Source organism: Pleurodeles waltl, chromosome 5, assembly GCF_031143425.1.
Source record: "Pleurodeles waltl isolate 20211129_DDA chromosome 5, aPleWal1.hap1.20221129, whole genome shotgun sequence".
NCBI classification, from domain to species: domain Eukaryota; kingdom Metazoa; phylum Chordata; class Amphibia; order Caudata; family Salamandridae; genus Pleurodeles; species Pleurodeles waltl.
Genome location: NC_090444.1, coordinates 1508162254 through 1508187370, shown reverse-complemented (window position 1 = coordinate 1508187370; position 25117 = coordinate 1508162254). Strand labels below are relative to the sequence as shown.

Below are 25117 nucleotides of genomic sequence, written 5' to 3'. Positions count from 1 at the left end.
GTGAATGAATAGAAATAACACCAGGTTACAAACTAGCAGTCTACCTATGTTTGTTAATACTTACAATATTACTTTATTGTATAAGTCCCGAAGAAGGGGAGGTAAACTAAGCAATACCACTGAAACGCTGCATCAACAGATTTTTTCACTTGCCAGATTTCTATTTGTAATGGAGTTCATGGGATTATTTTATTGTGTTACAAAGTGTTAAGGCATTTATGAAATGTGAAACATCGAAATAGATTGTCCATAACTTGTTGTGATTGTGTGTTGTTTTAATGAATGGATTTGTTGATAATATTAAATGAGAATATACATGTCTAATGAATTGTCAGAAATGCGGTTTGTGGTATAACAGGGTTTGCTAGTATTGTTAAAAAAAAAGTGACACTGATTTGGAGACTTGTAAAACAATAAGATTTTCATAGGAGGTAGATACAGTGTTTTTTTTGTTACCTAAACCCTGTGCCTTTTGTGCATGAGGTGTTGCTCTCTTTTTTGAGCAGTGAGATTAATCCAAGCAATCCACCCATAACTTTTTTGCTTTCCTCAGACTGAACAATATGTCAGTGTATGGGGACTACTGGGAAAGGACTCAGTATGCCAGGAATGACCACCATCCTGGTAGAGCCAGCATTGTGCCAGAGATAGACACCATCATACTGAGGATATTCACAATGTGCCAGGAACTATCACCTTTATGCCATAACTGTATTAAACCCTCTGAATGTCAATAAATATCACTATATTGTGAGTGTCAGCATTTATCTATGAGTGGGAATCACACACGGATGTTCACAATATACAAAGTATCACCATAATTATGACAGTGCCACAATTTTACCCAGAGGGAACATCATATCATAGATATCCATAGGTTGTCAAAAATTACCACTATTCTGCCAGCGTAGTTTTTATCAAGGTGGGACATAATTATCACCCAGTGGTTGCAGCTAGCTTGTAGAGCATCCAGCAAAATGCAGTAAAACTTCAAGCAGCATCTTCTTGGCTTCAATACCCCCTTGAGAGAAACCCTGAGTCATCAAACTGCTAAGGAAGCATTGTGACAAATTAGCCATGTCACTCTACTACTACTACCTGAGATCTACATAGAAGCTTTGATTGCTACACATTTATGATATTCTTTTTGGTCCAGGTCAACAAAGCCTTTAAAAAAAGTTGGATCATCCAAAAGATGAAACACACGTTGTATGAATGCTCCCACAGAAGGTGTAAAGATTATCCTTTCATACTGAAAACCGAGAATAAACATCAAGATAATCTGGCAACTTACTGTCTGGAACCATTCTGTTAAAAATGGGGTCTCTAGTTGGGAGTCAGTTTGCACCCTATCCAAGTAGGGACCCTCACTCTAGTCAGTGTAAGGGAGTCACACACCTAAGACAACCCCTGATCACCCCCTTGGTAGCTTGGCACGAGCAGTCAGGCTTATCTCAGAGGCAATGTGTTAAGTATTTGTACCCACACACAGTAACACAGTGAAAACACCACAAATGGACACCACACCAGTTTAGAAAAGTAGCAAATATTTATATAAGTAAAACAAGATTAAAACAACAAAAATCCAACATACACAAGCAAAGATATTCATTTTAAAATATTAAATCCCAATAAAAACACTTAGAAACACAACAGCTCCATCTGGGCCTATCACAATGTCGTTGACTGAGTCATTCCCAACAGTCTGACGCCACTCGCGAGGGAGTGTGGCACCGGTCATGGAGTGGCACGGATCTCAGGTGCAGTACCTTTGGTAAACGAGGAAACAAGACGGTGTGTGGAGTCAGGGATTTGAGGCGTCACTGGATCCTGTGTGGTGTCAGTTCCTTATGGTTGCCGGGGAAGTGATGCAGCTTCGGTGCAAGGCCTCGGTTCCTTATGATCCAGCAGGGTCAATGAATCTGGCGGGTCAAGACATGATGGGACAACCTTTTGGGGTCACACCACGGGGCCAGAGGCACATTGGCGGAGTCGGGTGTCACAGACATTGGTGACACAGCATTGAGGACTCACAATGTTGTGGGACTTCAGCAGTGCTGCGGCGGCGTCGGGTCTGCGGCATCGGTTGTCACACTTCAGTGAGGACCATAGCTTCTGGTGCAGGGAGCAGCGCAGAGTCCGGCACCAGCGCTGGTTCTAGAGGCGTCCAGAGTTGGTGTGTCTGGTTCGTCTTGTTTATAAGCTAGCTTTCACTCACAAGGGCCCAGGAACTGGAGTGGGCACCACTTGGCAAATCAGGGTCCTCAGCAGGAGAACCCAGAGGCTGGCAGGTGTAGTCTTTGCTGCCCCTGAGACTTCTTAACCGGAGACAGCCTCAGTCCAAGCCCTTGGAGAAACTTCACAAGCAGCCTACACAGCAAAGTCCAGTCTCTGTCCTTTCCACAGCAGAAGCAGCAACTGCAGGCCAACCCATCAAATCACACACAGCAAAGGGTTAGTACTCCTTATCACAGCTCTTCTCCTTGGCAGGGGATCCTCTCGATCCAGAAGTGTTCTGAAGTTGTAGGGTCAGCAGTCTAATACTTATACTCATTTCTGCCTTTAGCGTAGGCAAACTTCAAAGGAAATTCTTTGTAGTTCACAAACAGCCCAACTGTCAGTCTGACCCAGACATGTATTCAGCAGCCAAGCAGAGGCACAGAATGGTTAAGCAAGAAAATGCTTATTTTCTAAAAGTGGCATTTTCAAACTTACAATCTAAAAACCAACCTTACCAAAAGGTGTATTTTAAAATTGTGAGTTTATAGACCCCACTTCCATATCGCTGTCTACTTCCAATGGGAAATTACATTTAAAGGGCATTTAAAGGCAATCCCCATGTTAACATATGGGAGAGATAGGCCTTGCAAAAGTGAAAAGCTAATTTTGCAGTATTACACTCTCCGGACATGTAAAATTCACCATTACGTGTTACCTTTTAAATACACCGCACCCTGCCAAGTGGGCTACCTAGGGCCTAGCTTCAGGGTGCCTTATATATACTAAAAGGGAAGGTTTGGGTGTGGCAAGTGGGTGCACTTGCCAGTTTGACATGGCAGTTTAAAACTGAACACACAGACACTGCAATGGCCGGTCTGAGACATGTTTACAGGGCTACTCATGTGGGTGGCACAATCTGTGCTGGAGGCCCACTAGTAGCATTTGATTTACAGGCCCTGGGCACCCACTGGTGCACTGTACAAGGGACTTACTAGTAAATCAAATATGCCAATCATGGATAACCAATCATAATCACAATTTACACAGAGAGCGTTTGCACTTTAGCACTGGTCAGCAGTGATAAAGTGCCGAGAGTACCAAAACCCAGCAAACACGAAATCCAACACATACTGTAGTAAAAAATGCAGGAAGCAGAGGCACAAAGACGGGAAACCACAGCAAGGTTTCCAGATCTAACACATTCAAATATTTAGGGCCATATTTATACTTTTTGACGCAAAACTGCGCTAACGCAGTTTTGCGCCCAAAAAATTAGCGCCGGCTAACGCCATTCTGAAGCGCCATGCGGGCGCCGTATTTATTCAATGACGTTAGCCGGCGTTAGCCGCCGGCGCTGTCTGGTGTGCGTTTAAAAAAACGACGTACACCAGGCTGCGCCGGCGTAGGGGGAAAATGGCGTATGGGCGTCCACAAATGGTGCAAGTCAGGCTGAGGCAAAAAAATCGCCTCAACCCGATTTGCGCCATTTTTTTACGACGCCCATTCCCCATTGAAATGACTCCTGTCTTAGCAAAGACAGGAGTCATGCCCCCTTGCCCAATGGCCATGCCCAGGGGACTTCTGTCCCCTGGGCATGGTCATTGGGCATAGTGGCATGTAGGGGGGCACAAATCAGGCCCCCCTATGCCACAAAAAAAAAAAAAAAAAAATACTTACCTGGACTTACCTTAATGTCCCTGGGGTGGGTCCCTCCATCCTTGGGTGTCCTCCTGGGGTGGGCAAGGGTGGCAGGGGGTGTCCCTGGGGGCAGGGGAGGGCACCTCTGGGCTCATTCTGAGCCCACAGGTCCCTTAACGCCTGCCCTGACCCAGGCGCTAAAATCCGGCGCTAATGCAGGTTTTTTAGACCCGCCCACTCCCGGGCGTCATTTTTGCCCGGGAGTATAAATACGACGCATATGCATCGGAGTCATTTTTTAAGACGGGAACGCCTACCTTGCATATCATTAACGCAAGGAAGGTGTTCACGCAAAAAAATGACGCTAACTCCATGAACTTTGGCGCTAGACGCGTCTAACGCCAAAGTATAAATATGGAGTTAGTTTTGCGTCGAATTTGCGTCGAAAAAAACGACGCAAATTCGGCGCAAACGGAGTATAAATATGCCCCTTAGTTATTTGATGTACAGCTGCTTTCATATAATTCAGGGACTTAACTCCAGCAAAAAATGGTTATTGCCTAAATCACACCTAAGGTGACAAGGTGGCACCAGGCTTCACAGTTTGTATAAATATAGAAATATAAATAGGTAATTGTGAATTATAGAGATGTTTTTCAGTGGGGAGTTCTAAACTACATTAAATAGACAATGGCAGCTTGAGTTGTTTATAATGTCACTTAGAACACCCTGGTTAAAAACATACTTGTAATTTATACTTCATTCATCTACAATTCTATGTTGCATGTGCACCCCACCCCCTCAAATCATGTGCCTCTGCTTCCAACATATACGCTGGGGCAGAGGACTAATTGAGACCCATATATAACTTGTAAAAAAAAAAAATCTACCATTCTGTCACCCAATTCTCAAGATAGCCCTCCCTCCCTACACTAAAAAATAAATACCTGGGGCCTCATTTATACTTGGCCACATTTGCAATCATTTTTTCAGCACGTTGTCCACTCGTGGTCAAGAGGGGACAATTAATGTATGCTGCATTTAAGGGAAACGCACATTTACATAAAGATGCAGTTTTCCAGTGGTTGAAACATAATTACCGCCCCCAGCCCCTGTTAAACCAAGTGTAAAAGTATGTATGTGGTTATTTATTTATTCATATAATTTTCAGTGCGCAGGAAGTCTCCTCTTTTCCATTTTCGCCATATTTTCAGGCTGTGTCTGGAGTTCATCTGTGCAACTGGGGCCGTGACTTGACTCTAGAAACTTTCCCATCCCCATTGGAGACGTTTCGATCACCAGAATGGGATTCCTAACGCCCTATAAGTGGGGCCATGGCTGTCTGCTTGGCCAGTCCACCAGTGTGCAGTGCTTCAGTCTTTACATTTTAGGTTGTTTTTTTTTTTGTTTTTTTTAAACGTTATTAATTAAAACAATATTTGTAAAAGATAACATTTTCCCGAAACAGACAACTCTATTCTGTCAGTCTTTGCTTCCTCGCCTATCACAAAAGGAGAAATCCGTACATGGAGAGTTAGAGGAAAAAGTGTGATAAAGCAGAATAATAAACCACATTTTTACTGCATTTTACCCCAACTTACACTCCAAATTCTGGGTCTTATAAGACCTCATTTCTCCACCATTTCTGAGCTGGTGCGGAAATAGCTTAAATAAGAGGAAAGAGTGCAAAGCCTCAGCACACTTTTTCCAAACGTTTTCCTCATTTTACCACAATACACCCAACTATAATTATAAATACATGAGGCTGCTGGTGTCCTGCCACCCATCCACATAACCCTCTGAAAAACACTCCCTGGCCCTTCTCCACATGCACAAAGAACTGTCCTCCTGCCTCCTATCCACACCACCCTCTGCATATACCCACCACTTCCACCTGTTCAAAGAACCTGTACCAAACAATATGTGGCCTCCTGATGCCCACCCCCACTACTCTCGGCATACCCCTCCAACTGAACAGAAAAAAAATTACCTGCCCTTTTGCCATGCACCTCCACCACCCTCTGTGCAATCCCATTCCTTCCCAGACCAGAGTCACGCTTCTCACACTTGCACTGAGAAGGAAGTGATAGCAACACACTGATAGCAGCTCTATTTGAGCCCCTTTTCAGTGTGGCTCCATTTCCCCTCTCACAAAGGAGAAGACAGCTGGCACAGCACCATATGCATTCTCCTGAAACTCATGTCTGTGGAAGTTCAGGAGAGGCGGGAGAAGGCAGGGGATACCACCAACCATTATTCTATAGCCGCGCTGGGATCTCTGGAAACTTGGATGAGTTGGTGGAATAAAAGAGAAGCAAGTGCTTCCCATGGGTGACATCACAACAGTGATTACCCACATTGGTTAATTACTGATGTGATATCACTACAGTGAGTAACCGGATTTGCATTTAGTTATTAATGATTAAAAGTTTTTATGTAAGACATACACAGCAATACATCTAAAGCTCTCATCAATCAATCAATCAATCAAAGGTTTTGTAGAGCACACAGCTACTCAAAGTGTCCCGCCGCTATAGACTCATTGACCACCTGTAACCAAAAACAGTTTACGGATAAGGTGATTCAAACAGCCGGGTTTTAAGGAAATTTCATCCTTCCTAGCCCATAGGTGAGCAGGGAAAGTGTTCCATGCACGGCCAGCAACAAAGGAGAAAGAGGTGCCACCCCATGTTTTCTTCTTAATTCTCGGGACCAGAGCCAACACAGCATCAGAGGAGCTCAGGGTTCTTGTCTGATGGTATGGGGTAATCCTATTGGTTAGATACCAAGGACCTGCCTGATTGAAGGGTCTATGATCCAACATGATACCATTGAACCGTATTCTCTCCTTCATCAGCAACCAGTGCAGCTCTTTAAGATGTTGACCAATATGATCTCCTCTAGGAAGTTTTAATAAAAGCCAAACAGTGGCATTCTGAACCTACTGAAGTCTTTAAAATGTATATGTCGGTAAACCCCAGCAGAGAAAGTTGGCATAGTTGAGCCCAGATGTGATGAGGGCATGTATTACCATCTTCTGAAACTTAACTGGTAGAAAGTACAAAACTTTCTTTACTGATCTCAAAAGTCCAAAGCAGGAATCCACCACACCACCCACATGCGGGCCAAAATAAGTTTGATTGTCACACTTCACCTCTAAATTATGTGCTATGGTGGCAGGGGCTGACGGAGGCGGTGCAGGTCTGGGCCAACATTCACCATCCAAGGTGGAGGGAGGGGCACCGAATAGTAGGATTTCTGTTTTCCTTGTGTTACACTGTAGGTTGCTAAGATGCATCCACTGAAACACAGCAGTTAAACAGGCCTTAAATCTGCTGAAGGCATTTGGTACATATCTGTCAAGAGTAAGGAGGAATTGAGTATTGTGGGGGTAGGACAACCTGGATGCCAAAATATACCACCAATTCAGCCAAGGAGGACAGATAAATATTGAACAGTGTCACACTCAGGGCAGAGCCCTTGGGGACACCACACTTTAAAGGATTAGGATCAGAGGCATAAGGTGCCGTCCAAACCGTTTGGTTTCAGTTAGACAGAAACAAGCACATCCAGGCCAGCAAGGATCCAGTTACTCGGATATTTTCCAGCTGTTGCAAGATAATGGGGTGAGACCAGTGCTTAATTTGTGCTTGTTGTTTCCAGTGAGGAGCACCAGCACTTATTTTTGAGGGCCAGTACTTATTTTTCTGCCTCAAGCATTTACTGCGAGCAAAAGACACATATGGGAAAGACGGAGGAAGAGGAAAACGGAAAAGCGCCACAATGGGAAAAAGCAGAAAGCTGCAAGAGTGAGCTGAAGGGGCAGGGAGTGGCTTTAAATGGATTGAAGAGTCCCAAGATGGATTCAGGATTACGCTGCCTCAGTACTCTGTTCTCGCATATTTAATTGCAGCAGTCACGTGTTTATGAGGAGGGCTTTGGGTACCAGCACGTTTTTATTTACAAATTAAGCACTTGGTGAGACACCAAGGCTGCAGATAAATCTAAAAGTAACAACAGAACCTGTTTCCCTTAATCTACCTCCAACCTAATGGTGTTAGTGACCTCCACTAAGGTGGATTTCGTGCTAAAGCCGGGGCACAAACATGACTGAGAAGGATGCTGCAGCAGGCGTAACAAGGATGGGAGGAGGACATGGGTCATCTGGCGACCCAGACTTACTTCTTTTAAGGCCTGTTCAGACTCCTCCATAGAAATGAGAGCAAACTCCTGCAGAGAGCAGAATGCAGTCTTTGCTGGGATCACTATGGGATCCGCCGGCCAGTTAAGTGTATCCAACATGCTAATAGTTTTGTTATCAACAAAGTCAGATAGCTGTGCACTCATATTGGGAGAGGCCTCCAACGGCTGTCGGAGAGCATCAGGGTGGGTGCACTTTTGACAATCTTAAATATGTCTTTTGATTTGTTGTCGGATTCAGCAACTTGACTGGCAAACAAGTCCAATTTGACCCTCTTGATCGATCGATGATAATTATTAAAAGCTTTTTGTGTTTGTTATCTGAAGGCAAGTAATTCATTCACCAACCTCTTTCCAATTATTTCACTGCTTGCACGGCCTCCTGAGTTCCTAGTTAAACCTTGGAGCAGAAAGAAGTCTGTGCTTGGAAAAACCGACCTTTCCTTAATATGAGAAACATTGTTTGAAATATGCAGCAACCAAGTTATTAATGATAAAAAGTTTCTATGGAAGACTTATGCAACAGCACATTTAAAGCGCTAATCTGTATCCTTTTTTGAACTAATTTCAAATCAGTGTATACATTTTGTGAATGCAATATTGTGACCACTATTGCCATCCCATTTGTTGCCATGACTTACCATCATTGTGCCAGGATCAGTATTTTATCAAGAATAAGCAGCTGACATGATCCAATGGATGCTCGCAAGTTGTCAAGAATTGCCAACATTGAGCCAGGGCAATTAGATGACCAGGATCAGGAATGGGCATTATCCTATAAATGCCCATAGTTTACCAAGAATTACTACCATTACGGAAGGGTAAGAATTTTAACAGGGAGGATAGTGGGCACAACAATCGTCCACACTCCTCATACAAAAAGTCACACACACAGACATACGCACACACAAACATCACTGAAATCTATTTTTATATATTTACCTGCTGCCCTCCTGGCTCTCACTGGTGCAGGGGCGTAACAAAAGCCCCCAGAGCCCCCGCGGTGCGGTGGGGAGGCGAGCTCTAGGTGCCCCCTCAGTACAGTGCCTGGCCGGAGTGAGTCCCGAGGGAGGGCCCCTTCCATATTCTTTGCGGGGACGCCCTCTAATATTGTTACTGGCGCGCCAAGTTCTGGGGTGGGATGCGATTGGTGCTCCTGGGAGGTGGGAAGAGAGGCCACGGACGGGAGTACCTCGGGGCAGGAGATAGAAAGGAATCCACGGACAGGAAAGGTGCCTCCAGGGAGAGGATGGAGGGGAGAAGTGACTCTACTGTGCCCCTGGGGCTTGGTGGAGGGGTGAAGTTCCTCGTAGAAGTAGGCAGAGTAGAGAAGTGACTAAGGAGATGGAGGAGAGGTAACAAACACCTGCGGGGAAGGGTGCAGATGAGAAGTGCATTGACTATGGCTCATGGGAGTGGGCCGAAGGGAGAGGTGCCTTAACAGTAGCTTATCGGCGGAGGCAACAAAGAGAAGAGCCCTGGTCAGTGCATCAGGTGCTGTGGTGGCCCATGAGAGGGGTTTGATGGCGATGCGGCCTCTGGCAGTTCCTCCTGCAGGTGGAATAAGCCCCCAGCTCTGCTGTCAGTTTCTTTCTCAGGTGTAGGGATTCTCTTTTGATTTATTTCACCTGGGTTGAAAGTGCTCTCGAGGAAACGTTTTTCACCATTTACTATTTAGGTGGAAGGTTGCCTGCACCTGTATAGTAACAATGTGCCTTATGACGTCACTAAACGAACGATGTTTGTTTCTTTTGAAGATGGAGTTTTGCTATTTGACCAAGTACCGTTGGTTGAAATTGATGGTCTGAAAATCATGCAAACGAGGGCTATTCTGAACTACATTGCAGGAAAATACAACCTCTACGGCAAGGACCTGAAGGAAAGAGCCTAGTAAGATAACGTGACCTTTCTACTAGAAATACTGATGCTCAGTTCTGAATACCATTTGTCATTATATATATTATATAAAATGTGGAGATATGAATAATGATAAGCAACGTGGTGTAAAGAGCACTAACAACGTCATCCTCCACCCAGAGTGGGACTAGAACACAACTGAAATAAAACACAGAATTTTGAGTAAAACAAATCATAGATAAAGGTAACATTCAGGGAAGGATGAATTCGAAACTGAGTGGCAGATTGCAATGAAGGTATTTCACATTTAATGTACCCAGAGGCGCCAGGGTGTTCCAACCTCCTCTAAAATCACTCGAGGAAATACAATTCTTTCCTCTCTGTGGCCTGAAAAGGCTTACTATACCTGCAGATAACCAGACCTAGTTACTCAAAGTCTGTGGTTATTAGGTTAAACAAATACCTCAATCCTTTCACTGCAGGCTTTTATAAATCAAAAGGAGAAAGAGACTTTTCGCACAGCTGCTTTCTGAAGTTGCTGGAGGTGGCTTGTGTCACTGTAAAGAATAAAATTACAAACAAATTCCGCTGAAGGCATCTCAGCAAGGAACGTTTCAAGCATCATTACTTTGATCACAACAAAAAACCTCTACAACGAATTTCTCTGCAATGAAATTGTTTCACCACTCTCCTACGAACTTTCTTTAACCATAACCTAATCCTCGGCCCAAACTTTGAGAGTACTTCTCTACTCTACCTTCACTGCAACCCTGCTCTTAACCCTGAGCATCAATCTAACCCAACATCTAAATCTGACAGTATTCACGACACTTATCCTCACGCAATCGTTTACCTTTTCAGTGTATGCTGCATTTGTTAATATTATAAAAACCATATTTCACAAATGTTGTGTTTATCTAGGCGGTAACCTAACAGTGGAATTCGTTGTTTCAGTACTTTTCTGGTATAATTTAATGGTGGAGGTTTTCTCATTTAAAGTGTCTCTGGGTTGACACAATCCAACAGCGGCATCTCTGTTACTTTAGGAGTAGGCTATTTTTAGCTCAGATATTAGATGTAAGATGAGTGAAGAATGGATGTGATCCAAAGAGGACTTTAGGGTTATACAAATTCGTTTCATTGCCACCGGAATCCGCAGGTTGGCTTTTAATTCAGATTCTGTTTATTCTCAGTATCACTAAAATGAGGAGACAGACAACCCCATTTGTTAACAGGTGTCTTAAAATCGAGGTCACCAATTCTATGTTGAATATTCTGAGATTGTTCGTAGTTAGCTATCAGCAAGCACATCCGAAATCCAGCTTTGTACCACAGAGGAAGTGAAATTCACCACTTTGTAGACAAAGGAAGTTGATAAATTGGAAATGTAAAGTGAGATAAGGATTTATAGCAGTTACCTCAGATTAGCTTTCTCATGGAGCAGTCAAATACACTATGGGTCACTGGCAGCAGTGAGGTTTTAAATGCCTCTAAGGCATGATTTAGTTTTGTCTCGTGGCTCTTACGGTAATAAGAATGCATGTTTAGCGTGGCTCGCCACAGAATGTGGGAGACTGAGTCAACCGCACACCATCTGGATGTTGTCAGCCAAACTCCTGGCTATCCCCCAGTAACTCACCCTCCCCAATAAGAGTAGTGGTGATTTGTGGCAACCTAAACCTGACTCTCTGACTCCTCAGGGAAGTCGTGGAAACAGATCATACCCCTTTGGCTGAGTTACTCAGTGACACGCATGCCCAGGCAAGATGAGAGATGCAAGCTCAATTTAAATATATTTAATAAAGCAACTGCATCCTAGTATAAAAAACATAAGCTGCGATGAGGCGGATGAAACATAATACAGTGATCATCATTACAATAAACATGAAAAACATAATCCCATCATTTTGTATGGTTCTAGAAGGTCTAGTGATTACTGCCTAACCTCTATGTATGAGAGCATAGTGGTAGTAACTCATCTGCCGATCCCAATCTAAGGGAGGAACCCCAACCCAGTACTTGCATTGGATAGCAGGAGTCTGCCTGTTGTCTGGATGTCAATCCTCTAATTGACCTGAAGGGTCTCCATCAGGATCAGCAAAGCTGGCTGGAGTATGATGTATGTCCCAGGACTCCCATGACTGGACTGCCCTCTGTCCTCCTTATGCCTATGTGTTGTTTATATAATAAACACTGCACCATTCATGGAAGTAGGCCTGATGTCATGATACATCTAGAGAATCGGAACTGTCTCCTAAGATGACAGTCCAAGCTGGCATATCAGGTAAAGAACGTAACAGCCTTGAAAAAGCCACAGAATGGGCGTTGTGCTAAAGGCTGATAAATATGTGCACTACGTACTCTGCCTTCCTAGAAAGAGGCAGTTGATTAAATATATAAAGTAATGCACTAAAAACAGACTCTGCTAAATAAATGTCAATTTATAAAAATACATGTCTGTGTTTAAAGGCGCAGGCCGTGAAACTAACTAAAACCTGGGTGTCCAACCAGGCACTAAAGGGTCACTACAACAGGTTCTGGCAACGCTGGGTTGGTTTTAAATAATCAGAGAAACGTAAGCATACTATAAGATCTCTTGTAGAGGAATTATAGTGAGGCTTGGCAAATAATCAGAAAACTGAATGGTTACTTTAAAAAGTAGGATGATGCATAGTTTCAATAATTCGATCATCACAAGGTAGCTAAACACTGCTGAAGAAAAGTGGTAACATTAAAATTCAATAGTCATTTTTGGTTCAAAGTATTAATTTTAGAGACTTTCTGTGTGTTTGGGCAGAAAGTGCCCAACATCGCTCTCATGAGCATGCTTCCCTGCCATGTGTAATTTTTCCTGAGGAGGCTGTGTTTTTTGTTTTACTCCTAGTAAATAAGCCATGCAAGCTCTCTAAGTGGCCACTATGTTCAATGGATGGACTTAAAGAGGTGCTCTGAGGTAGAATGAGTACCCAAAATTAATACCTTTTAGGGCTCATCTACTAGACAGTACAAGATGTCTGGTTGTGAAAGACCTATTATGGACTTACCCAGAACGTACTGTGGGCTTCCTGTCTGCCTGTTACTTACCATTGGCTGGCTTTACTGTCACTTTCATTTGCTAGTTCCTTATTTAGTGGCTTGCCTTCTTCTTGTTATGTTTGCCCTTCCCCTGTATCATAGCCTCTTTAGAATCATTTTAATCGTCTGACTTGTATTCTTCCACTGCTCAGTTTTAGGGAACTACTTTTTTCTTCTTGGCTAAGCACTTCGTGAGCGTGCATATGTTTTCCAGCTATCGCACTAGTGTGCACCTCTTCTGTCAAATACCCACCTCTGTGCTCCACATTGCTCCAACCCTCGGGGGAATTTATCTCTGTCTCCCTTGGGTGCTTCTCCCCTGGTAAACCTCCCTACCTCTGAGCTCTGTTTGGCTCTCTCTTGTGTGTGCTTCTCCCCCATCCTCTGTTGTTCGCTCCCTTACATGCTGCTTTTTCCCACATTCGTTTTTATTTTTACTGTATTGCTCCACAAATCCCTGTTACTACACCCTGATATGCTCCTCTTTTTCACCCCATCTTCTTTTTTTCATAAAATACTTTTTTTGCAGGGGCAGATAAACAAATTGCTTCCAGCCCCTCTGTCTTACAAAAAGCAATTCCGCTTTAAATCTATTTTCTTAAATTATTTCTGATCTATTCAGAATCAGTAAATAAAAAAAGGTGATGCATGAGCACCCATACTTTATCATGCATGCATGCATGCACTGACAAAATGACATAACGATGCCACCAGCAGACACATCATTGCACTTTTTTTCTATTTTGGCTGATGCTGTACAAAACCGAAAAAAATGCTTTTTGCCGATGCTGCACAGCAGTGGAAAACAGCGTTAGCAAAGTCAGTAAGTCCAAAAGGTGAGAACTATCTCCTTTGCCAATGTTTATTAAGAGAATGACTACAGTCCTCTCTAATGCAGCTTTGCAGGTGTGGCTCTGGTAGCAGCATGATCTCTAGTAAAGGGACAGTCCTTTTAACCCATCTCCTTCAGGTGGAGATGCTTAGTGGCTTCTCCTGTGGAATTGTTTTTTGCCAGTCTCCCTTTAATAGTATCTTTCATTTCCATGCATGTGGGCCATTAGTGCAAGGTGTCTATATAAGTAATGTGTACTATGTGTTAAGTGGAAGGACTAGGTACACATTGGCAAGAACATACAGTAGAATCCATTTTGGATTCCACATGTGTGTGGCAACCTAAAACGGTGGAGGTTTCTTTTTTGCAAAGCTGCTCAGGTCACTGGGATACTGCTCTATGTTCTTTCCTTTTCTGGAAGCATTCTGTTCTAAGATGATATAGTGTTCTTGTGTGCTTCCTGTGTTCTTTTGAAGTTTCGCAACATGCTTATGTCAGAGAACACCCTGTTTCTCACCTTCTTCCTTCCTGATCTGCATTAACAAGATTTGTGATCTAATTCCTGGACCAAAAAGCATCTTTACCTAGGCCGGGTGGAAACATCTCAGGGCTCCTGTTGTTCAGTGCACTGGCTTGAGTTAACAATTCAGTTGCCATCCAGCTTTTGTTTGGAGGAATTCCCTTTTACTTGAACACTGGCAGAGATGATTTTTCGGTTCTGACTGTAAGTACTTGTCCCTTTGACCAGTAAATGTTTTGGGGATTTCTAGTCATCCAAGGTAGAGATACTTGTGTTCCCACAGCAGCAAGTGGCCAGTGGCTATCTTCGTTTGCCAAGCTGGGAACAAGCTTGCACCCTTAACTCAAAAAATAAGGGCTCTTTTGTGCTTCTGTCTTCTGCAACAAGAGGGATACTGTATTTGTGGAGGGAATGCTGTCCAGCATGAGAAGAGCTTAATTGCCAAAGGAAAGTAGGAGACCTGTGGGGATCGTCATTGAACTGCTCCAACTCCAGGATCACAAAGTCATGCTGTCCTCAAGTTTAACTGTAACTAGCAGGAGAATTACATTGTACACCATGCTGTTAACTGCCAGGGACCATGCTCAAGAGATTGAAGTGTACTCGGTCCCCAATGGAGCAACTGGTCAACGATTTTTTAGCCTACCCAGCTTTACCCTAAGTGAGCTTTGATTAGGTACCGAGGACCTGCCTGTAAAGTTGGCAACTGATCATGAACATCTCCCTTGATTAACATTGGTCATTGACACCAAAGTAAAGGAAAATCCCAGCATTTAGTGCATAGGCGCTATAATATATTTGCAATGGATCTCAAGCTAGGAAGTAGCTAGAGAGCTCTGGTTTTCTTTGTATATCATTATAGCATGTTTAGTATTTTGTAATATGTGTAATAAAGTATGTTTTATTTTTCAAAGTAAAGCACTGGCTGAAGTAGTAGCTTTATTTGGTGATATTACTGAGGTCTGACTGTATATCCCTTGGGACAAACTTGAGTAAGCCTTAGTTTGCTCTTCTTTGCTACTATTGAGGGTGAAATGCTAACAAGTTAGTACCTGGTCATTTATTTTGGGTTGCAATAGTATGGTGGAACCAGAACATCAGTGGAAAATACCCCAATTGTCATAATTATAGGCCAGTAACCCCATACTGACTGAGCCTGTGGGCCATTGAAAGGCATTCTCTTTCCTGTGTTAACCAGCTGGCCTGGCCTGGGCTCTTCTTTGATGTGAGGCCTCTAGTCCAGTGGCACATTGATGGCTTGAGGAAATCATCGTCATACTCGAGTACCAAATCTGTTTTAGACCAATCATTTATGCTGTTACTTCTCTTTTTGGTCAGCCACTCTGAAGTATACCATTCACACTAACATAGACCCCTGTTATACAAGTATGCCAGGTTGCTAACAATCTTAAGGGTTATGTTATATTATGTTGTTCTGCACTGATTGATTCAGATTGCACAAAAAGTGTTGAGTGGAATGCTTGAAATAGTCTTAACTGCTGCTAATTACTCTGGGCTGAATTATAATTAATTGCCTGTGCCATTTCAGACCAGGACCAACAAAATGGAAATCACTGTTTGCCTACTGTAGACAAGCACTGGGAAAGCGAATAGGTCCACAGCTGCCGAGTTTTCAGGCAACTTATCTGTGACACATTTATGTTTTCTCTGTCTTTATGAGTGACAGTCTACTGCCAAAAGTGTGACACAAGCCTTTCACGAGTAAGATAAATAATAAGTAATAATAATAATAATTATAATAAGTAATTGAGCACCTCTTGGTGAGTTTACTGGTATTGCATCCAGATGTATCACATAACAATGAGCAGACCTCAGTTATGAGCTAGTCCTATTGCCAGTGTTTGTTAGCAGTATCAACCAAATGAGTAATAACGTCTTTACCATCTGCGAACCGCTGCTGCTTTGAAACTGTGTGAGAGAACAAGACTAATTTATACAACTAGTTAACTTATTGCTTACTTTATGGACGAACAGAGTCTTTCTGCTACACAGCAGTGGGGTGGGGGGAGTGTTCGTTCCAGCGGAGCAGCGCCTGAAGGCTCAGGTTTGGTACCTGCGAGGCGTCTGCAGCTGGACACGTCGCACAAGTGCGACAATAAAGGGGACAGCACATTAGCGTCACTCCCCTGCCAGGAAGGCAGATGGTCGTAAGGGGCCACTATAGCTAGAGAGGGTGGTCCACCCTGGTTTATGGGCCCCCGAGGTGTCAGAAGGGAGGAGTGAGGCCGGGAGGTCTCAAAAGGGGTGACCTTGCGGGGCTGGGGCCTCTTAGACGCACGGTGTTTTCCTCCCACCCTCCCAACAACATTGACAAACCAGGTCTGGATGCATTAAGAAGAAGAGAATAGGCATGGTCATGTAGGGACTTATTAACATGGCTTTCTTTACAGATGAATCAAGGAGTCGCAAAGCAGAGTTACTGGGCGATCCTAAAGCGTTAAAATGATTAAAATACCTCCAGAGGGTTATTCCTGGAGGCAAAAACAATTCCTCAGGCCGCTGGGAGCCTTTACGGCGGGGCCTTGGATGACGCAACGGCGCTCCTTAATCCAGCAAGGGACAGTTGGAATCCTGAGCAACTGTGGAGACTGGCCTGGGTCTCGCACTGACTTGTCAGGAGCATGACAAATAAATATAAGAGGAAAGTGGTAAACCACGATAAAAGAAAGAGCTGTAAGATTCTAAGTACGCTGGTGCAAAGAACACCAGACGGAACAGCTCTAGCTTTCTCAGGATGGGTGTCGGCCAGCTTTAACGAACTCATCTCCGACACCGGGATCGCCCGTAAGCTAACCCAACCTGTGTAATCAATAAACATGCAACATATTATACCCACAATTGGTGTCCCAGGTGTCTTATTATGTTGCATGCAGCGTATTGTTGTGATCTCCAGCGCGCGTGCCTTAAGGGGCTAGGGGTAGCAGCGCTATGACAGTGGACATGGCCTCCATGTTAGCAGTGGGCATGCTGGTGAGCTCTGGAGGCAGATGGCCAGCTAGGGACCTATGTGAGCTCCAGGATATATATCTCATGAGGCACTGGCAGTCTTCACAGGTGCAATGCTAGTCTTAACGTATCCATGCTGTCCAAGGCTCCCTGTGCCTTGCCCACCAGTGCCGTGCTGCCCGCAGGACCAGCTGCCTGCTATCAGCAGCAGAGTTCACACATAGTGGTTATGGTCGCCATGGTGCCACGATGTCAGGATGGGCGCGGCAGCAGCAACGGAAACAATCTGGCCACGGAGCTTGCCACTCGCTGACGATGCAGCAGGGCAACCTGAAAGCAGCAAGGGCAGTTTAAAAGCGCCAGATCCACATGGCTACTGCACCCGACACTTCAGTGCTGTTTGTTAATTGTTCACACAGCGTCCCGACTGCCAGATGAACTAGCAGCAACACGTGTAGGGGCCGGGTGGGACCAGCAGTGAGAAAACAAATTGTTTTTGGCGCTTGGCACAGTTGGAAGTTAAACAATGTATACCTCTGTCTATGCCAGGAATTACCATAAAAATGAGACATCATGCTGGGCACCCACTGGGCTCCAATTTCGGGATGCTTTTGCAGCTTTATGACAATCCCAATGTTGTCAAGAAAGCTCTGCATGAGTGACTAATGCATTTATGTGTGGTACTTGGCAGGGCTGTAGGTCTCGCCTTTGAGACTATTGGCACCACTATTGTCCTTTGTTCCTGATGTACATTATGGGCATAGCCAATTTTGGCAATGATTTTGTAGCCATTCTGTATAGTAATGCTTACGTTCCCTCTAAGGTGCGCGCCTGGGCGGCCGCGCACACAGCAATCGATCTCCGCACAGTGGGCACACTGGAGTGCGCATTTCAAAGGACAGACCTTTAAGGTCTAATTTGCTAAATCTGTCAGGGGAGCAATAAAACAAAGGAGGTGAATTAAACCTGAAAAGCAATCATTTGCATCTCTGGATGGGGTGATCTCCAGCGTATTTGGCAGCATTTAACTTTTATTGCAGTCCAGGACACAAAGACAAACGCTGCCAAATACGACAAAGATCATCCCATTCACTGGTGCAAATGATTGCTTTTAAATATTTTCAGGGCTCTTGCAGGGGCGCTTCCCATTAATTTGTTTGCTTGCCTACTTGTACAAAACTTTGGTTTTAATAACGTATCCTGTGTAATTGTGGAAAGTGTTCTCACTGTAGTGTAAAGCCTGTTTTTCTAAAAAAAAATCTCATTCTGTGTGTTCTAATGTGTTAGCAATAAAAGTTAAAGAATGTCGTTTTGAAAAAGGTGGCAGTAAGGTTATTCACTGTATGCACAGAGAGGCCTGTCAAAAATTGCTGATTTTTTTCAACTTCACTGCACACTACAGGGAGATTACCATTTACCTTTGTACAAGTGGGAGAGCTGACAAATTAAAGGGGAGAGCCTGTGCAAGAGTCCAGCCCTGCAAATATGTAACAGGGAAAGTCTACATCAAATGTCACGTAAATATGATAAAACCTCTACAAAACTCAAAATGTTTATTTCTTTAACATATGGAAGCTTTGACATTAATACTCAGATTATAGCACTGTTGAGAAGTACTTCATTTAAAGATAAACAATGAGTGAACTAGGAGGCAAAGCAATTTTCATGTGAACCCTGTATGTGGCCCAGGTAATTATTGAGCAATATTATAGTCTACTAAATCAAACATAGGTTTCTGTACAACTGATGTTCTGAACTCACATACTTGAAAGTGCTTTTTTACGCAATATTGAAGAAAAAAGAGTTTTGCTAAAATAAAATATTTGTGTAAGATCACACAATTTAAATGGGGAAGGCACAATTTATTGAGGGTTCCTGGTGTCAATTTGTACAGATCAGGCAGTAAATTGATATTTATTTGACTTGTCTTATTTTAAAGCTTTCTCTTTACCTTTTTGTGCACTTTTCTGCAGTTTCTATATAGCACGAACATGACCCAAAGGTATTGGAGCAATTTACATGTGCACCAGTTACATTATTATAGTGTCACCCTTCATTGATTATAGGCCTGGAGAGATTAAGTGATTTGCCCAGAATCAGAAAAGAATAAGTTTACTCTGAGACTTGAATCTGATTCCCCTGCTCCAAAGTCAACAACTCTGGTTATAACATAACATCCAGGCTACAGGGAAGGGAGGCAGGCAGAAGCCACATGAAAGCTTGATTTGGTATGGGCACGAGGTTCCAAAAGAACCTTGAGCTAAGCCAGAACCGGGCTTCAGGTTCGAGGTTCAGTGGCTCGTCCACCTATAATGTTTTGAAAACATTTAATTACACAAGAAGCTACTATTCTTGGTTTAACCGCCCAATAAACACAAACTGTAATCAGAATTCAATATTGTTATTTATCTTGATGTTCTCTCCTTTTTCTCAGTATTGTATATTTCTATTTGCTTTTTGTCAGTCTTTTTGTAAAGCACTCTGATGCCTGTTGAACCTTGTGTATGCTACAAAAAGCTACAAAAATAAAAGCATGCACTTTTTAAGACCAAACAAAAAAAATATTCACATGTTTTATACTAGTGGGGCATTGAATTCTACATTACTACTTCACCTAAAAGCATTACTTAGCTGGTCGGATAGAAAGGTTCAGAATTTATCATTGAGTTTTCAGAGCTCTAATAGAATATTTCTACATGTTTAATAGTACCACATTCTCTTCATTGTCATGTTTTTAAAACAAAACAGAGAGGGAGAGAATGTATAAGTATTTGTATGACATTGCAGCACAGTTTCGTATTTCATATTATGACATTCCGAACATTTCCACTGCGGATCAGAGTCTGATTCAGTTTTGGAGAGTTATGCTGTCAGTATCATGCGGGTGTAAGTTCTTATTCACTGTTACTTTTGGTGACTGGGTGAGACTGGAGTGATATACCACATTCCTCATATATATATATATATATATATATATATATATATAATTTATATATATATATATATATTTTACAGAAAAAGCTTGGCATCTAAGGTTGAGTTGACACCCTGAACGTGTTGCCCACAGTACTTGGTTGGTAGACAATGTAGAGGGTTATTCGGGGAAGAGCGTGAGAAGTTGAGTCTGTGCTCTGGGGGTGTCGCAGAAAGAAACCTGGGTAGGGGACAAGCTGCAGTGAATTAGGAAAGGACCATGTTAAATGTAACAAAACTCCTTCCTGGATCTCCTGTTGGACTGCAAAGAATGGATTATTGCATGAGCTGCATGACGCCCTTTCTGAAATGTTACTACTACCTATTTTAATTTAGACAAAACAGTTTGAATAATAACATTTATAATATGAGATACCATTTGGTTCATTTGTGTAAAAAATGAAATTGTTCTTTTACCCGATCATCCAAGAGATAGCAGGCTCGCTTGCATTATGACTAATAGTAAGTTCCATTCGTGCACACATCTCCAAATAATGTGCACAAAGCCACTGCGCTGCCGCTCACCGAACAAAATAATTAGAGGGAACACGGAGTGTGACTGCTTTGCAGCATGGCTAACAATAATAATCATTAAAAAAGGGCTATGATGCATTAAGCACTAATGCCCTCTATTAAAAAAGTGAACTGGCCCTGGCTGTGTCTTAACACTTAGTTTCAGCTACACTACACATCGTCTGTACTGCTCAACAGCATGGCTACAAAATGACGCCAATAGCTCTCATACGAGAGACTTATTTGCTTTGCCACTGTGCGGGAAAATATTTTACCTCAGTAGTACCAGTATAGCAACTAAATACAGGAATATGCAATTTTTTAGAAGGACCTTCCAATATACAGGAAAACATGTTGCAGCATTTTTTTTTACTTTTGATCCGTTTAAGGAAGAAACACATTTTCTTTCTTAGAATCTGCAGATTATAGAGCAGATGATGGACTGTGTGGCAAACAAGGCAAATCCATAATTTTGCATAAATGGAATGGCTTGAGACTCGGGTGATTCCAGTGGTCTTGACTTTATGCTGCAGCTCGCTGCAAGAGACTGGTTTATAAGAGAAAAGTAAACCTCAAAGTTGCTGTGTCTAGTTCACGAAAAAGTGCAGAACCTATAACTCTTCTACATGTGGTCCTGAAGTCACCAAAATACAAATACAATACAATAATGGGGCAGTGGAGGTGAGACTATGTACCGAATTAACCTCATTGGGCTGACCTCCTTTCCCACTCTCACTTCCCCTTTCTAGAGACCTCAAGAAGGAAAGAAGTTGAAACTACAGAAAGTAAACAGGACTCTTGGGGCTACATGTACGAAAGATTTCATTTGCGACTCGCAAATTACGAGTCAGAGCGACTCGCAATTTACGACTCGCAAAACCTTATGTTGAACAGTGTCAATGACACGCAACGTGGTCGCAAATGCCCTACCTCATGAATATTCATGAGGTAGGTCACAGTTTGCGACCCTCTTGGGAATGGCTGCCCTCACAGGGATGGTGGCCTGCTGGAAACAGCAGACCACCATCCCTGTGACTGCTTTTAAATAAAGCAGTTTTTTAAAAAATGCAGCCCGTTTTTCTTAAAGGAAAACGAGACGCATTTCAAAAACAAAAAATGAAAAGTTTTCTTTAAATTTTTTCAGAGTAGGCAGTGGTCCGTAGGACCACTACCTGCTCTGAAAAAATGTTTTTACTGCCATTCACAAAGGGGAAGGGGTCCCATGGGGACCCCTTCCTGTTTGCAAATTGGTTAGCACCAGTGTCACACTGGTGCTAACTGCGATTGTTTTGCGACTGCATTTGCGGTCATAAAACAATCATACCTGGAACTGCACTCGCAATTAGGAAGGGAACACCCCTTCCTAATTGCGACTCGCAAACCCTTTTTGCGATTCGGTAAATAGTTTACTGAATTGCACAAAAATGGGTTTGAACATACCAAAGTGTATTTTGCACGTCGCAAACGTCCCGATTCGCTGTTTGCGATGTGCAAAATGCTACGTACATGTGGCCCTTTGTACCTTGTATTCTTTTGGCTCTTGTAGTCTCCGTAAAGGGACCATGTAATGTAGAAAAAAAGTGGTTTGTTTACCTATTTCTGCACTGCTAACAATCACCCACAATAAGCAATCTCGATTGTCGCTGTGTGTTAATGTGGGCTGTAGGATTTAAGAGCGGCAGTGACATTTTTCACTGGGTGTCCCCTTTAATGATCCCTGAGACCAAGGGGATCAAGGGCTAGGGTGACCACCCGTCCGTACATTTCACGGACTGTCCGTAATTTCGCCCTGCTGTCCGTTGTCCGTGATGAAAGCTTTAACGGACGGCATTTGTCCGTAATTTTAGCCTTTCACCTAAAGGGCAACTGAGGCAGGGCGAAATTAAGGGCAGAGGAGTTTCCCCAGCTGGGCTGGAAGGCATGGGGTCTCCTGTGCTCTGAGGGAGGGAGGGGCAGACAGATAAGAAAAGGCCTTCTTACCAGGGGGTCTCCTTCCCTAAAGACATGCAAATGCGGCAACTGGTAAATCTGCAAATACAAAGGGGCTTGAAAACCTGCATTGACTTTACTAAAAGGAGTCACTTGAAGTTTTCTGGTGGCAAAGATATTTCTTTCAGAGAGGTATTGTAATGGTGTTCCAAGGTGAGCTGTGGAGTGTGTGGTTTTAATGGAGTGTTATAAGTGTTATACCTTTTTTTATCACTAGGTATAAACTGTATATTATTCAAATATGTATTTGAGAAGCACTTTTTTTTTCTTTAACCGAAATGTATTTGCGCATTTTGCAGCAGCCTTTATTATGATGTAATTGTATTTTTCACAGTTCTTTCAGGTACCTCTGTACCTCATAGTACTAACAAACATTGGCAAAGCAAATAGGTCTCATCTGCGAAAGAGTTATTGGCTTTGCTAATGTGTTTTAGCCATTAGCCATGTTATACACCAGAGTATCTGCTGTTCAGCATGGCTTAAAGCTAGTGGCATAGTGGTATGGAGTGGAGTAGAGTAGCATAGGAGCAGTGGCGTAGAGCCCAGTGGTGCAAAGTACAGTGCAGTGGGGTACAGTGCAGTTGTTTAAAGTGCGTTAGCGTAGAGTGCAGTGGTTTAGAGTGCAGTGGCATGGGACAGAGTAGAGTGGCATAGAATGCAGTGGAGTAGAGTGGCATACAATAGAGTAGCAGAGAGAGCAGTAGTGTAGAGTGGTGCAGTGGCATAAATTGCAGAGTAGACTGACATCGCAGGGAGTGCAGTTGTGAGAAGGTAGCCTCTTTCTAGCCTTGTTACCCCCACTTTTGGCCTGTTTGTGAGTGTATGTCAGGATGTTTGTCACTGTTTTCACTGTCTCACTGGGATCCTGATGGCTAGGCCCCAGTGCTCATAGTGAAAACACTATGTTTTCAGTATGTTTGTTATGTGTCACTGGGATCCTGCTGGTCAGGACCCCAGTGCTCATAGGTTTGTGGTCTATATGTATGTGTCACTGGGACCCTGTCACACAGGGCCCCAGTGCTCATAGGTGTGCATGTATATGTTCCCTGTGTGGTGCCTAACTGTCTCACTGAGGCTCTGCTAATCAGAACCTCAGTGGTTATGCTCTCTCATTTCTTTCCAAATTGTCACTGACAGGCTAGTGACCATTTTTACCAATTTACATTGGCTTACTGGAACACCCTTATAATTCCCTAGTATATGGTACTGAGGTACCCAGGGTATTGGGGTTCCAGGAGATCCCTATGGGCTGCAGCATTTCTTTTGCCGCCCATAGGGAGCTCTGGCAAATCTTACACAGGCCTGCCACAGCAGCCTGAGTGAAATAACGTCCACGTTATTTCACAGCCATTTTACACTGCACTTAAGTAACTTATAAGTCACCTATATGTCTAACCTTTACCTGGTAAAGGTTAGGTGCAAAGTTACTTAGTGTGAGGGCACCCTGGCACTAGCCAAGGTGCCCCCACATTGTTCAGAGCCAATTCACTGAACTTTGTGAGTGCGGGGACACCATTACACGCGTGCACTACATATAGGTCACTACCTATATGTAGCTTCACCAAGGTAACTCCGAATATGGCCATGTAACATGTCTATGATCATGGAATTGCCCCCTCTATGCCATCCTGGCATTGTTGGTACAATTCCATGATCCCAGTGGTCTGTAGCACAGACCCTGGTACTGCCAGACTGCCCTTCCTGGGGTTTCTCTGCAGCTGCTGCTGCTGCCAACCCCTCAGACAGGCAGCTGCCCTCCTGGGGTCCAGCCAGGCCTGGCCCAGGATGGCAGAACAAAGAACTTCCTCTGAGAGAGGGTGTGACACCCTCTCCCTTTGGAAAATGGTGTGAAGGCAGGGGAGGAGTAGCCTCCCCCAGCCTCTGGAAATGCTTTGTTGGGCACAGATGTGCCCAATTCTGCATAAGCCAGTCTACACCGGTTCAGGGACCCCTTAGCCCCTGCTCTGGCGCGAAACTGGACAAAGGAAAGGGGAGTGACCACTCCCCTGACCTGCACCTCCCCTGGGAGGTGTCCAGAGCTCCTCCAGTGTGCTCCAGACCTCTGCCATCTTGGAAACAGAGGTGCTGCTGGCACACTGGACTGCTCTGAGTGGCCAGTGCCACCAGGTGACGTCAGAGACTCCTGCTGATAGGCTCCTTCAGGTGTTAGTAGCCTTTCCTCTCTCCTAGGTAGCCAAACCCTCTTTTCTGGCTATTTAGGGTCTCTGTCTCTGGGGAAACTTTAGATAACGAATGCATGAGCTCAGCCGAGTTCCTCTGCATCTCCCTCTTCACCTTCTGATAAGGAATCGACCGCTGACCGCGCTGGAAGC

At 43.7% G+C, this 25117-nt stretch overlaps 1 protein-coding gene across 1 annotated transcript in view; it reads left to right on the top strand.

Moving 5' to 3' along the window:
• Positions 1-25117, top strand: part of LOC138296563 (glutathione S-transferase 3-like) — a 174226-nt gene that overhangs the window by 55401 nt on the left and 93708 nt on the right. The window contains exon 4 of the mRNA XM_069235802.1: positions 9816-9948. Within this exon, the coding sequence (XP_069091903.1) occupies positions 9816-9948 (133 nt within the window). The remainder of the gene's footprint in view (positions 1-9815; positions 9949-25117) is intronic.